The sequence below is a fragment of the Lissotriton vulgaris genome, chromosome 7 (genome assembly GCF_964263255.1).
Source record: "Lissotriton vulgaris chromosome 7, aLisVul1.2, whole genome shotgun sequence".
Classification (NCBI taxonomy): Eukaryota; Metazoa; Chordata; class Amphibia; order Caudata; family Salamandridae; genus Lissotriton; species Lissotriton vulgaris.
Genome location: NC_141695.1, coordinates 1,689,786,221 through 1,689,801,749, shown reverse-complemented (window position 1 = coordinate 1,689,801,749; position 15,529 = coordinate 1,689,786,221). Strand labels below are relative to the sequence as shown.

The 15,529-nt window shown below is 49.6% G+C and overlaps 1 protein-coding gene across 1 annotated transcript in view; it reads left to right on the top strand.

The window, feature by feature from the left end:
• The window catches only part of STIP1 (stress induced phosphoprotein 1), a 213,087-nt gene that overhangs the window by 62,026 nt on the left and 135,532 nt on the right, over nucleotides 1–15,529 (top strand). The window contains exons 5-6 of the mRNA XM_086932803.1: nucleotides 518–692; nucleotides 13,163–13,289. Coding sequence (XP_086788929.1) covers nucleotides 518–692; nucleotides 13,163–13,289 — 302 coding nt within the window. The remainder of the gene's footprint in view (nucleotides 1–517; nucleotides 693–13,162; nucleotides 13,290–15,529) is intronic.

Here is a 15,529-nt window from a genome sequence, read left to right as displayed (position 1 = left end):
ATGCAATTTGATTGTGGCTACTGAAAAGAGCCTGGCTAGTCCTGTGCTCTTCTATGCGAAGCAGACAGACTTTTGCTTGAGTGACCTTTCCAAAGAAGCAAATGTAATGTAAACAGAAAACGTGTATTCAGCTGACCTCAAAGCATGTGTCTGATCAAGGCATTCTACCCCCCTATATTAATCTGCAATAAGAAAGGCAGTCCTTCGCTTGTACATCATGGGACATGGTTTCGTTCTTTGCTATTGCTCGTTTAACCCTGTGCTTCAGGTAATGAGGAGCATGCTGGATAGCTTCTCGCCAGTCCCTGTAAGCATCATTTCTCGATTCCTGTTTTGCACAGTTTGTCTAAGAAAACTAAGGGCAGTAATAAATCTGGGTTGGAAGTAGAATGAGAGGATGTGAATATTTCCCCAGCTTGAATGTTTTATCTAACAATTAATCAAAATGCCTCTGCCTTAACTGTTGACTTTTCACAGAAACTGCATTGGGGATTCATGATATTAATATTTATTACAGGAAGTTGCAGGACCCTCGAGTCATGACTACACTTAGTGTGCTTCTTGGAGTAGACTTGGGAAATGTAGATGACGATGATGAAGAAACTGTAGCGTCGCCTCCACCTCCACAGCCCAAAAAGAAGGAATCCAAACCGGAGCCAATGGAGGAGGACCTACCAGAGAACAAAAAACAGGTTTGTTAAGTGCAGTTAACTATGGCTTTACACTGTCCTTCTTGATTTTGTAAAATGCCCATTGTGGTCGTGGGACTAAATTCAATGGCTATGTGAAATTAATTCAACCACTGGTTTCAGTTTACAGAAAGCTGCTTTTTGAGTTTAGCATCCCATGCTATGTGTTCAGGTGTCTTGGTAATTTGATTTGTCTGAGTTTTTTATGTCTCGTCTAGCGACGCAGCGCATGCGCTGCTTGCTTTGGCGAGATCTATTGTTGATTTCGCTGCTGAAGGGGTACAGGATATGTGCACGCGCCCGGACAGACGATGTGCATGGTTCGCGGTGCACAGCACCACACACTTGCTGGATGTCCGCTTTGGCAAGGGAGGAGCAACAGCATCTCTGTTGCTTGTCTCAGTGCTGCTTGCTGCCAGCCTCGGTGTTGGACGTTTTAGAGTGGGCAGAGCGCACCTCACCGCCATTACCTACTGTTGCTGGCTCCAGTCCTGTGAGTACGTAGACATCTTTGTGGACTGGATCCCTGGCCGGGGCGCTAAGCTTCTTTTGCGCTGAATAGCAGTCATAACATAATGAAAAGTAGTGTAACTTTGTATCGAGGGAGACGCTAAGGGTGGTGCATGGGCATTCCTATTCAACTACTTATACTTTTGATGCAAAGCTGTATCTACTAAGCTAGCATTTGCAATGCAATAGGTGTAATTTTTAGGAACTTTGACCTATTGGTATTGTAAATAACAATGCCTTTTGTTATTGCAGGTTTGTTTAAACACATAAATAAAAGGCGTAATTTACAATGCCAATCATTCAAAATCTCGCAAATGCGAGACCTATTGCATTGCATATGCTTGTTACCTTTGGCTGGTGACAGTATATTAAGCACCCATCTAGTATAATTGTTGGAAAATCTGAAACTTTTCTTAGGGAAGAGATCACATATATTGTATCATTTTACTGCACACTAAACACAAATGTTTATTTTAATCACAATTCCAAATTACTGCAGGTTTTAATTACCATCATGGGTCCCCTTTAGTATTTTATGCTGTGATGGTGTTTTTATTATGATCATCCTGTACTTCAATTGGGAAAATTTTGAATATTTAGATATGCTTTGAAGCACCAGATTTCCATGGAGATATAGGTGGGCACCGGTAAAGCCTATTAGGGCTGTTTGGGCCTGCTGTTGGAGATCTGGGGAGTCCTTCTCCATCCACTAATCTGAACAAAACGAGTGCCTCTGTTTTCGTCAGTTTGACACCCACTGCCTCTTGGCACTGAAATGCAACACAGAACGGACTTTAAATTACTTTAGGCTTGTGGCCTTCTGTGACCGCTTCTTTCAAGAAAGACTTCTTGGTGACCGAAGTATCAACTAGAAGTGACCGCTTCTTTCAAGAAAGACTTCTTGGTGACCGAAGTATCAACTAGAAGTGAGTTGCAAGTGCTTTCTGCTTCATAATCTTCCGCGATCAAACCCTGCGCCGACTGATGTCGGTTACCGACCCCCATCTCCGGTGTCTTCATTACCTGGGCCTCGACCATGACGACGAGGCCTGCTCCGACTGTCTGGCCCTGACGTCCAAAGCTAGACGTGAGCGGTCCCGCAAGCGACTTGAGCTCGGGCAGTCGGCCCCGCGCCGCTCGAGGTCCCGGTCCGCGAGGAGGTCGAGGGACCGGTCGAGGGGTCGGAGCCACCATAGCTCCGGGAGTCGTCCTCTGTCTTCGGGCTCGAAGTCCTCCGGTAAGCACAAGAAGTCAAAGAGACGACATCCATCTTCCGACTCCCCCACCCACCCCCTGACGCTCGCGTGACATGGCCGGGGGTTCGGGCGACACCGCCCTCGCGGCTCCGCCGGAGTCGCAGGCGTCGCGGCCTGCTTCATTCCCGTCGGTCCCTGGGCAGAACGCGACGCCGGAGGAGAGAGAGGCCTTCTTCACGGCCATGAGGTCGCTCACTCCTCCGTCGGGCTCCGCGGCGCCTTCGTGCCCAGCGGCCCGACTGGGGGCCCCTGCGGGTCGGGTGCTTCGGCCCGACGCCGCCGGTGACTTCGGTACCTGCACCGCAGGCCCCCACAGGATCCGGTTCCGGGTCGACCTTACGACCTCGCAGACGCTGGCCCCCAGGGTGTTGCCTCCGGTGCACCCCCTTGATTCGGGTCCGGCGCCACACGGCGCCGCTCTCTACGCCAATGGGAGATTTCTAATTCTATGACCCAGCCCCATCCTTAGGTCCTGAGTTTCAGGAGATGGGTGGCGAGGGGGATTGGGAGGGGTCTGAGGACCCTCTGGCACAGGAGTGCCAGTCTTATCAGGACTGGACAGGTGAGCTAGGGGAGGCCAGTGGTCCTTAAACCGCAGTCAAGCTTGGCCGAGCCTCTGCTGCCGTTTAATGAGGCATTGTCTGACGTTCTTCTGGGCACTTGGTCTAAGCCCGCTACAGGTCAGCCTGTAGATAGGAACGTGGCCAGGCACCACCGCCCGGCTCCAGGCTACCCTTGCTTCCTGTCCACCCACCCCACCCCCGAGAGCCTGGTCATCTAGGCCTCTAACTACCAGACCGCATTCCCGACGGCTCCCCCCGATCGGGAATCCAGGAGGTATGAGCAATATGGGAAAAGGGTATTCTCCTCCCTAAGTTTAGGGTTGCGGTCAGTCAACACCGCGTGCCTCTTTGGCGGTTACACCCACTCCCTGTGGGACACGGTCGCGGACGTGCTGCCACAATGTCCGGAGGGGGTCCGGACTAAACTCGCCCAAGCCCTTGCGGAGGGTCGAGATGCGGCACGGTATTCCATCCGGTGTGCGATGGATACCACGGACTCACTGGGCACAGCGATGGCAACGACGGTGGCGATTCGTCGCCATGCCTGGTTCAGGTCCACCAACTTTTCGGCTGATGTCCAAAACACTCTTATGGACATGCCGTTTGATGGCCGTCGCCTCTTTGGCGACAAGGCAGACCATGCGCTTGAGCGCTTTCAAGACTCCAGGGCTACGGCCAAGTCCTTGGACCTCTCGGCCCCACGCCAGCAAACAGCTGCCTTCCGCTCCTTTCGTGGCCAAGGAAGGGACGCCCCCACACGTTTTGCCAGCCACGGGCCGCAGACTACCGTCCAGCGCGGTGGCGGACATGGAAACCGCCGTGGCGGCGGTCGGGGACAACGGCGCAGCCAGTCCACACCTGCCCCTGCAGCATCCGCCTCAAAACCCTCCTAGTCCGAGCTTTCAGGCCCATGTGACGCCAGTGGGGGGCAGGGTTCGCCATCACCACCTCCACTGGCGCACTCTCACATCGGACAAGTGGGTGCTGCAAATCGTCCGAAGGGGCTACTCCCTCCCCTTCGAGGCTACCCCTCCAGCCATGCCACCGCAGTACCACTGCGTGTCGGGGGATCACTTGAAACTTCTACAAGAGAAAGTTACGGCCCTCTTGGCCAAGGGGGCCATCGAGCGCGGTCCTGGGCCAGAAGTAGGGTGTGGTTGTTACTCCCACTACTTTCTGGTACCCAAGAAGGGCAAAGGGGGCATACGCCCTATCTTGGACCTGTGGAACGTCAACGGCTTCCTCGGCAGGAGAAGTTCAAGATGCTGACACTGGCTCGGGTCTTAGCTGCCCTGGATCCAGGAGACTGGATGGTAGCGTTGGACTTGCAGGACGCTTATTTTCATATCCCCGTCTTGCCGGCCCACCGGCGTTACCTGCGGTTCACGGTAGGCCACGAGAACTTTCAGTTTACCGTGCTCCCCTTCGGCCTTACCAGCGCCCCACGGGTGTTCACGAAAGTGATGGCGGTGGTCGCAGCTCATCTGCGCAGGTTAGGGGTTTCAGTCTTCCCCTACCTTGACGACTGGCTGTTGAAGGCGGGCTCACCCCAGACATTCGTCAGCCACCTCCAGACTACGGCCGACCTCCTGCACCTGCTGGGGTTCTCCATCAATGTGCCGAAGTCGCACCTGTGTCCCTCTCAGAAGCTCCTCTTCATCGGAGCGGTTCTAGACTCTGCACGGTTTCTGGTTTATTCTCCCGAGCAGCGGGTTCGGGATATTCAGGCTCTGATTCCGATCTTTCAGCCGTTATCCTGAGTCTCGGTCAGGTTGACGCTGCAGCTTCTGGGGCTGATGGCCTCCTGCATCCTTCTGGTGCATCACGCCTGGTGGCGGATGCGGGCTCTGCAGTGGGACCTGAAGTTTCAGTGGGCCCAGCATCAGGGCAACTTGTCTGACCATGTCTTGATCTCGGAGGGCACTGCAAGACCGTTGCAGTGGTGGCTCACGGACCGCGATTGGGTCAGCGGCAGATACCTCTCCTACCCCAACCGGAGCACGTAGTTGTGACGGACGTGTCCCTCCAGGGCTGGGGGGCCACACTGGAGAGGCGGAGATCAGAGGCCTCTGGTCTCCGGCGGAGTCCCGGCTCCACATCAACCTTCTGGAGCTGCGGGCGATCCGGCTTGCACTGAAAGCATTCCTCCCCTCTGTCCCGGGGAGTGTAGTGCAGGTCTTCACGGACAACACCACCGCCATGTGGTACTGCAACAAACCAGGCGGGTGGGGTCATGGACTCTGTGCCAGGACGCTCTGCGCCTCTGTCAGTGGCTGGAACATTAGTGCGTGACCCTGGTGGTTCAACACCTGGCAGGTTCCCTAAACGCCAGGGCGGACAAACTCTGCCGTCGGTGCATGATGGATCACGAATGGCGTCTGAACTCTGACGTGGTGCAAGGCCTCTTTCAGCAGTGGGGAGAGCCTTGTTGGATGTATTCGCCACAGAAGAGAACGCGCAATGTCACAGTTCTGCGCGTTGGAATTTCCAAGGCGGCACTCGATCGGCGACGCTTTTCGTCGCGAGTGGAGCTGCGGTCTGTTGTACGCCTTTCCGCCTATACCATTTCTGCCCAGAGTGCTGAAGAAGATCAGACGCGACCGGGCCCAAGTTATCCTTGTGGCTCCGGACTGGGCACGAAGATACTGGTATCCCGAGCTACTCCGCATGTCTGTTGATCCCCGATTAGTCTGCCTCTTCAGGAGGACCTTCTGTCGCAGCAGCAGGGGACGGTCCTCCACCCGAACTTGCCAGTCTCCACCTCCATGCTTGGAGATTGAACGGCGGCAGTTGAGGCCATTTGACTTGCCTCCTGAAGTTTGTGATGTGATTCTGGCAGCCAGGCGTCCCTCCACCAAGTCGGTATACGCCTGCAGGTGGAACAAATTTGTGGCATGGTGCACAGCAAAGGCTTTGGATCCCCTTTCTGCCCCTCTTTCTGAGGTTCTCCTCTTCCTTCTTTCTCTTGCCCAGCAGGGCTCTGCTCTGGGGACTATCAAGGGCTACCTTTCTGCCCTTTCCGCCTTCTTAAGGCTGCCTGATCAGCCTTCTTTGTTCAAGTCCCCGGTTGTTAATAGGTTCTTAAAGGGCATCACTCATATGTTCCCCCCCTGTTCCTTTCGTGATGCATTAGTGGGACTTGAACCTTGTACTTACTTTTCTGATGTGCGCTCCCTTCGAGCCACTTCATAACTGTCCTCTCCGTCTTCTTACACTGAGTGCTTTCCTGGTTGCCATCACCTCTGCCAGGAGAGTGAGTGAGCTCCAGGCTCTTTCCTCCAAGCCTCGCTTCCTTTCTGTCCATCCGGACAAGGATGTGTTGTGGACATGACCCTCTTTCCTGCCCAAGGTAGTCACAGCCTTCAATATCGGGCAGACCATCACTTTGCCCACCTTCTTTCCGCATCCCTCTAAAGAGGAAGAGCGGCTCCACCGTCTGGACCCAAAACGTGCGCTCTCATTCTATCTGGATCGCACACGCCAGTTCCGGGTGGATGACCATCTCTTTGTTGGTTACGTGGGCGCTAATAAGGGATGGGCGGTGCACAAACTGACCATCTCTCGGTTGGTCGTGTTGTGTATCAAGGCATGCTACTCCTTGGCTAAGAAGGAGCCTCCTTTTGGGCTGAGCGCCCATTCCACTCGGGCCACAGCGGCTACTACTGCCCTGGGTCGGGGAGTCCCCTTGTAGGACATCTGTCAGGCAGCTACGTGGGCCCCGCTGCACACGTTCGCAAGACACTACTGCCTGGACAGCCAAGTCCGGAGGGATGGCTTCTTTGGCCGTTCCGTCCTCCAGGACTTTCTGGTGTGATTTATTGGTTCGCAGACCCACCACCGGGGTTGGTATTGCTGGGGTATCTATTCTAAGGTAAGGAATCTAATACTAACTGGTTTCTTTCAGATGCACAAGTTACATACCTTCGGTAACGATATATCTGTAAGAAACAGTAGTTAGTATTAGATTCTTTACCGCCCCACCCATCCTCCCCGTTCTGCGAACCGATATCTAGGGTTAAGGTCATCCCCTTTCAGGGCCCTAGTTTCATGGCACCAGTGTTGGTTTTTATCATGGCTCTGCGTTTCTGGCGCGGAAAAGCTGTGTATAAGAACTGACGTCAGTGCGCGAGGGCGGCGTCTAAGTACTCCGACGTCATCACAGCAACGACTGACACGGAGCCGCAGACGACGCCTACCGACGTGCAAGGGTACTGCTACACAAAAGTTTCCGGATCCAGTCTGACGCCTGGGGATATTCTAAGGTAAGGAATCTAATACTAACTACTGTTTCTTACAGATATATCGTTACCGAAGGTAAGTAACTTGTGCATTTGGGCTATGATTCCGATCTTTCAGCCTCTATCCCGGGTTTCGGTCAGAATGAACCAGAGGCTGCTGGACCTTATGGCCTCCTGCATCCTGCTGGTGGATTATGCCAGGTGGCATATGCGGGCTCTGCAGTGGGACCTTAAGTTCCAGTGGGCACAGCATCAGGCATAACTTTCTGATTGCGTCCAGATCTCAGAGGGCACTTCACACCAACTGCAGTGGAGGCTAACGAACCAGGATTGGGTCAACGCCAGATCCCTTTCCCTTCCACAACCGTAGTTCACAGTCGGACACATGCATCACTTCTGGGATGGGGCGACCACTTGGGAGAGGTGGAGACCAGAGGCCTCGGTTCTCCGGCGGAGTACGGGTTCCACATTAACCTTCAGGAGCTCTGGGCGATTCATCTTGCACTGAAGGCATTCCTTTCCTCTGTCCGGGGAAGAGTAGTGCAGGTGTTCACTGACAACACCACTGCCATGTGGTACTGCAACAACCAGGGTGGGGTGGGGTCATGGACCCTATGTCAAGAGGCCCTTAGCCTCTGGACATGTCTGGAACATCGGGGCATATTCCTGGAGGTTCTACACCTGGCAGGTTCATTGAATGCCAGAGCGGATGAACTCAGCTGCAGGTGCATAATGGATCGCAAATGGTGTCTTCGCTCTGAGGTGGTGCAAGGTCTCTTTCAGCAGTGGGGAGAGCCTTGGGTAGATCTAATCGCCACCAATGAGCACGCGCAATGTCGGCAGTTCTGGGATTGGAATTTCCAAGACTGCACTCGCTCGGCGACGCTTTTCGTTGCGAGTGGAGTTGCGGTCTTCTAAATGCCTTTCCGCCTATACCACTTCTGCCCAGAGTGCTAAAAAAGATCTAGTGCGACCGGGCCCAAGTCATTCTTTTTGCTCCGGATTTTGCACGAAGAGTCTGGTATCCCGAGCTGTTACATGTTGCCATCGATCCTCCGATCCGACTGCCTCTTCGGGAGGATCTTCTGTCGCAGCAACAGGGGAAGGTACTCCACCCGAAGCTGTCCAGAATCCACCTCCTTGCGTGGAGATTGAGCAGCGCCAGTTGACTGCTTTTGACCTTCCTCCCGAAGTCTGTAATGTTATCTTGGGGGAAACAACCTTTACAACGCAACTTTTACAACGCACTACCATTACAACTAAACTTTTACAACGCAAGATCCATTACACCGCATGCCATTACACCGCATGCCATTACACCGCATGCCATTACACCGCATGCCATTACACCGCATGCCATTACACCGCATGCCATTACACCGCATGCCATTACACCGCATGCCATTACACCGCATGCCATTACACCGCATGCCATTACAACGCATACCATTACAACGCATACCATTACAACGCATACCATTACAACGCAGTCATTACAACGCATACCAACACAACGCATAGTACCCTTACACTATCCAAAACTTACCCTACTGTTGCACCCACTGGAGTTAGAATAGTAATTTTTACCCCTACACTATCCAATACTTATGCAATGTAATGCTATGCGTTGTAATGGTATGCGTTGTAAAGGTGGTATGCGTTGTAATGGAATGCGTTGTAAAGGTAGTTTAAAAAATTTGTTGTAATGGCATGCGTTGTAATGGATGTTGCGTTGTAAAAAATGCGTTGTAAAGGTATGCGTTATAACGTCATACATCCTTATCTTGGCAGCCAGGCGTCCCTCCACTAAGACTGTATAAGCCTGTAGCTGGAACAAATTTGTGGCATGGTGCACAGCAAGGGCTGTAGATCCCTTCTCTGCCCCTCCTTTCTGAAGTACTTTTGTTCCTCCTTTCTTTGGTCCAGCAGGGCTCTGCTCTGGGCACACTTAAGGGCTATTTTTCAGCTATCTCAGCCTTTCTTCGGCTGCCTGATCAGCATTCTCTTTTTAATTCCCCCATTGTAAATAGATTACTTAAGGGCATTACTCGCCTCTTCCCCCTATTTCTGTCGTAATGCCTCAGTGGGAGTTGATCTTAGTTCTGACATACCTTATGTGCGCTCCTTTCTAGCAACTACATAAAATGTCCTCTCAGACTTTTAACTTTAAAGACTGCTTTCCTAGTGGCCATCACCTCTGCTCACAGGGTGAGTGAGCTACAGGCTCTGTCCTCTAAGCCTTTTTTTCTTGCTATTCATCTGGACACGGTTGTTCTAAGAACCAGACCATCTTTTCTTCCCAAAGTGGTTACTTCTTTCCACATTGGTCAAACCATCACTTTTCCCACCTTTTTTCCGCCTCCTTCAAACGAGGAAGAGAGGCTCCACCGTCTGGATCCAAATGTGCGCTATTTTTCTATCCGGATCGCACAAGACAATTCCGGGTGGATGACCAACTCTTTGTTGGCTATGTGGGTGCCAAAAAAGGTTGGCCGTGCAAAAACGGACCATCCCTCGGTGGGGCGTTTTTTGCATTAAAATGTGTTCCTCTTTTTCAAAGAAGGAGCCTCCACTAGGATTGCACGCCCATTCCACCAGGGCGACGGCAGCTGCTACTGCTTTGGGACGTAGAGTTCCCCTCCATGTAATCTGCCAGGCAGCCACGTGGGCATCTCTGCACACGTTCACCAAACACTACTGCCTGGACTCTCAAGTCTGTACAGACGGCTTCTTTGGCTGTTCTGTTCTCCAGGACTTCCTGGTGTGAACTTGGTTTGCAGACCCCACCATTGCTGGGCTATCTATTCTAAGGTAAGAAATCTATAAGTAATAGTCTCTTTCACATGAACAAGTTACTTAAATTCGGTAATGATATAGCTGCAAGAAACATAAATTAGTTATAGATTCCTTCCCGCCTCACCCATCCTCCCTATTCTGCTAACTGACTTCTAGGGTTAAGGACTTCCTTTCAGGGCCCTAGATTTGTGCACCTATGGTCAGTGTCTTGCATGGTTCTGTACTTCTAGCGTGGAATGTTGAGTAAAGAACTGACGTCATCGCGCGAGTGTGGCATCTGAGTAGATACCGCGACATCCCGGCGACCACGACGACGAACATGGAATTGACACCTATTTACGCACAGGGGTACTGCTAAAAAAATCTTTCTCCAATCCAGTCTGACGCCTGGGGCTAATTCTAAGGTATGTCCTCTATAACCAAAATTTGTCTCTTAACCCCTCCCCTGCTGATGACGGAATCGCTCTGTCATCAGCTGCGGTGGCGCTGTGCTGATGACTGAGCGGTTCCGTCATGGCCCGGCCGCCGCGCCTGCGCTGCGCTGATTTCGCGCCTGCGCGTTCTATTAAGCGGGGTGGGCCATGACTGAACCGCTCCGTCACGAGCACAGCTCAACCGCGGCTGGTGACAGAGCGGTTCTGTCACCAGCATGCGGCCGCCCCGCCCTGTTAGCGCTGCGGCGGAATAGCCGCCGCAGCGAAAGGGTTAAAGATATATCGTTACCGAAGGTAAGTAACTTGTTTATTGGTCCTGAAAATTTGAATAATTTATAATTACTTGTGTTGATCCCAGTTCACTTGTTTATTTTTTTTTACATAGAATTTGCAAAATACAGGGTACTTAAGTTTATATAATTGGACTCCATTTACAGCCTATCGATGGCAAGCTTTTACCTGAAATGTGGACTGAGACACCAAAGTGACAAACTTGAAGCTGCATAGCAGCATTTGAGTTGTAAAATTGGCTTAAAATCGGTCTATCATGAAGGAAAAAAGTTCAGCCTGGTAGGCTTACATTGAGAGCTGTGAAAACAAGTTCTGTTTTCTTCAGACCTGTTCTACTTTCCTGCCAATGATGCATTATATTGGCAATAGCCTCCTAGGACCAGTTTTTTTCTGCCCATGAGTGAAGGATCTCAGAACACTTGAGAGGCTTCACACCTGTAAAAATATATGAATTTTCTGTCTGCTATCTGTTTTTTGTTGTTGTTTTTTTTTGTTTTTTAAGTCTTGTTACTCAATTTCCGGAATAATCTACTTTTTGATAAAGCTCATTTTTTCCTGCCTCGGGCAAGATTTTCCTGTCTGTCAGAGATTCCTTCCTTTTTTTTCCTCTCAATCGTCATTTCTGTGGAAGGAAGACGGTAGTCTCAGACTCACAAGATGGGTATGGTCTGTCTACAAGCCTTCCTTTCTATGGAAGCTGGTATTTGTTAAAGTGATTCCAAAATAATTTTAAATGTTTGGGAGGAATAAGGCTTAAAGGCATGCTGCAAGACATGGCAGAAAAAAGAGGATAAGGAAGAAACCATTGAAAAGAATCTATGGTTAGACTTGGCCATCACGAGAACAAATTACTTTCCTTCAATAAGGCTCTGACTGGTTTATACTGTAGCCACAGATTCCACATCAGTCCCTTTTCCACATTCGGTGTAGTGAACTCCCGTAACTGATAGAATGTTCCAAGTTCATTCAGTTTAGTGTCTCCTCCAATATGGCTGTTGTGATTAGCATCTGTGGGTTTGGTAAACAGTTTGCATGCAGGGGTGGCACTTATATCTGGCTGTGCATTGTCACTTATGGGAGGTATGTGGTCGTTTTTTGAGCCTGATACCCACATAACGGCATGAACAACAAATTGCAGTAAAAAAAAACACATTCATTTTGGTGCCTGTGATTATTCTAAAAGTGGGGAGACTGCGGTTAGTGTCCACCTAATAAAGCATTAGCGTAGGCATTTAACTTGTTAATCACATATCACTTTAACCCAATCTCTAGTGACTTCATTGACAGGTGGAAGTCGTTGTGTTACACTTCCACCGGTTACATCACTGCTGGTGGGTCCTGCCAAAATAGATGGTATGCAGAAATGGTGCCTTTTGCCTCTGCCACCGTAAAGCTCTTGGGGCCTCGATTGTCACTACTTTTGAGTTCGACATTGTCGCCGCTCTGACCCCAATTGAAGAATCGCTTGATAGTTTGAAGTTGGGAAAGCAGTTCTGGTCTAGTGAATTTAAAGTTCCTGTTCCCACACCATCCACTGAAGCCTCCAGGTCATCTCCTTTAGCTGCCTCTGGGTTTCCACTGCAAGTAAGGGAACACTTGTGAAGTTGTTTTAAGATTTCTCAAAGTGGATGAAGGTGGGTGTGCTTAGAATGCACACCCACCGTGCTCATTCCATCCCATTCATCAATCAAGTCCCAGAAGGTTGTTCCCTGCCAGGCCCTAGTTTTGCATTGGCGAATAAAGGTTTTTAGAAACTCGCCAACTCCATTGGGTTACCCGGGCCCTCTCACTCACCTTAAGGCCCTACAGTAAAATGTTTCAGGATGGCGGCCACCTCCAAAAAGGATGCTGGAAACCAGTGAACCTGGTTAAGCCTCCCTTTTTCCATCCAGTGTTGTCTTTTACTGTAGTGCCGATAGTTCAGAATTTCATGCCATTGGCTTGTGGCTGTGTTCGAGATCGAGTCATCTGTCAATGTGAAAAAGATCACATGTTCTTAGCAAGAGGTGTTGGATGGATGCTGGGTTGTTGAAAGGCAACTATGATTTATTTCTTTAAATGCATTGTCTTGTTTAAAAATAGGTAGCTGATAAGAACCCAGTTCCTTTATACAGCTAATGTTCATGGCCTAATATTGGATGAAATCCATAATTCACCAAATTTGTAACTGCTGGGAAATGAAGAAAATGATTCACAGGTATTGCAGATTTGTGAAATATTAGTTTGAGGTCACTAAATTGTGTGTGTTAGGTGGCTGCTGTGCCACTTCTTGTAATTAACCTCCTTTTGGGCATCTGGAGTTTCTGCAAACTTTTTTCAACTCTGCTTATTCAAGACTGAGGCTTGAGTTTCTAACTTGCTCATATTTAAACTTGTGTTTCTCAGGCTTTGAAAGAAAAAGAACTAGGTAATGATGCCTATAAAAAGAAAGACTTTGAAACTGCTCTAAAACACTATGACCAAGCAAAGGATCTGGATCCCACCAACATGACGTACATTACAAATCAGGCTGGTAAGTTTTTTTTTTGTTTTTTTTTTTTCTTTCATTCACCTCAACCTCGAAAGGAGCTACCTGTATGCATTTAAGCAGACTGTGGTTTGATGTTTTGTACACAGATTCACAGATTTATCTTCTCAAGTTGCATCATGCTTCTCTAGCCCAAACAGTGTATCTTCAGGCACCAAGTATTCTAGTCCTAGTACGTTCTATGTGCCTACTAGAGGTGTTTGGAGAAGTAGACTGAGAGCTTCAAAACTGGCAAACATAACCTACGCTTTGTTTATATACCCTGGTATCTTATTAGTGACTGCACCAACACATAAGGAAAGAGCGTGGTGAGGAATCTGCTTAAAAAAATTGGTTCCCTCCCATACCCCCTCCTCCCAGAAATAATTTTGCTGAAGCTGAATAACTTTTGTCTTATGGATACTTCTTCCCACAGACTCCTCACCTAATAAATAAGTCCCAAAGCAATATCTCCAAAGCAATATCTCCCTTGGAGGTGGGTGAGTTCTGGCAATCAGCCAAGGTAGCAAGTAACACAGCCCTGTCAAAGTATGTATGAGTGCCAGCCTGGATTGTGAGAATGTTTTGCAGATGTATGCAAAGAGGACCCAGTGGTCGCGTGTCAGACACCAGGTATCTGGACGCTTCTGGTGGACAATGGAAGCAGCAACACTACCCACAACGAGTGGGCATAGATGCCAGCTGAAGGGTCATTCTTGAACAGATCTTTATGTATAGATAACCCTTTGCAGAAAAATGCACTTGGTTACCGTTTTGTCCTTTTTTGTTGCTGCAAATCCTACAAAGAGTTGATCACGCACGGTATCCTGACAGTTCAGTGAATATAATGCTTGGAGCGCTGGCTAGTGGGTGTACTAGGCTCATCTTGGAGATGAATCTGGACAGTAAGAATTTCCACTTGTGCAAAGAAAGCAACCCAGAAGCATGCCCTGCTTGGGTTCATCAGGATTACTGGCACGCACCTGATACATAATGATGACTAAATGTTGGGTTTCTCTGCCTCTTCTATTAGGGTTAAGTACCCTTGAGGTTTGTCTTAGCATCCCTACCTCATAATCTGGTGCCATATCAGCCTCTGTCTCTCTTTCTCAGATGGTGGGGGATGAGGGGTTTTAGAGTTGATGAGAATCTGGCATGCTGTGGTTGGTGGAGGATGTTAAGTCCTTGTAAATGTAAGGAGCCAAGCCTTCCCTCTTGTTTAAAAATGTGTCTGTAGATCTATACTGGAAAATAAACCAAGTGGTCATACGGAATAGGTTCATGTTTCTTGCTTTTCTTTAGATCGCCATCTGGTGTTGGGCTCAGATGATTGCACTTGTTTTTCTCTTGGAGAAGTCTTTTGTCGTCACGAGACTGGTGACTCCTCCTTTGGGTGCTAGTGCGCATGGGCATCGGCTCCATCCTTAGATTGTTTTGCCATAGTAGTGTTAGATGGAGTAGTATGATAGAATACAGATAGAAATGCCCATGTAAGTGTATCTAAATAAGATAGTGTTGGAACAGACACAGGTTTCCGGGGAGGCTGGGAGGGCATGTACCAATCTGCAGCCCTCTATGCCAAGAACAGATGCATACTGGTAAGTAGCATATTCCGTTCGAGGCATATGGGCTGCAGATAGTACATTATGAATAGACTATACAGCAGTTATCTCCCTAGCGGTGGCCACCAGTGTCTGTTGCAACAGTTTGAAAAAAAGTCTTTAGTACAGCTTGTCCCACTCTAGCCTGTTGTGTTGTCTGCACATCTACACAGTAGTGTTTTGTGAAGGTATGCGGTGAAACCCAGGTAGCCGCTTTGCATATGTCATGCAACAACATTCAATGACAATGATACTAGTAGCACCCACGTGGGCAAGACAGCCGTGGTTCACCACGCTACTGCAACTCTCACAGGTGCCACATCAAAAGCTGAGATTATTACCCATGCACCTTACACAGAACCATGGATGTAGGAAGGTGGATATCTGACTATGGTTACCCCCAAACTTTTTGCCTGGTGTTTAGCTGGTTTTTGACTTAGTTGGGCTGGGATCCTGCTATTCAGGGCCCCAGGCTGATTGCTCTCTCCTTAAAATGGACTCCATGTACCTTAGGTGCATAACACAATTGGAATTGGTTCACCTTATAGGCCCCTGTAACAGTGTACCATAGGTACCCAGGGCATAGGTGTAGCCAAGGCCTACCAGGGGCTGCAGCATGTATTGTGCCACCCCTGGCCTGGCCTC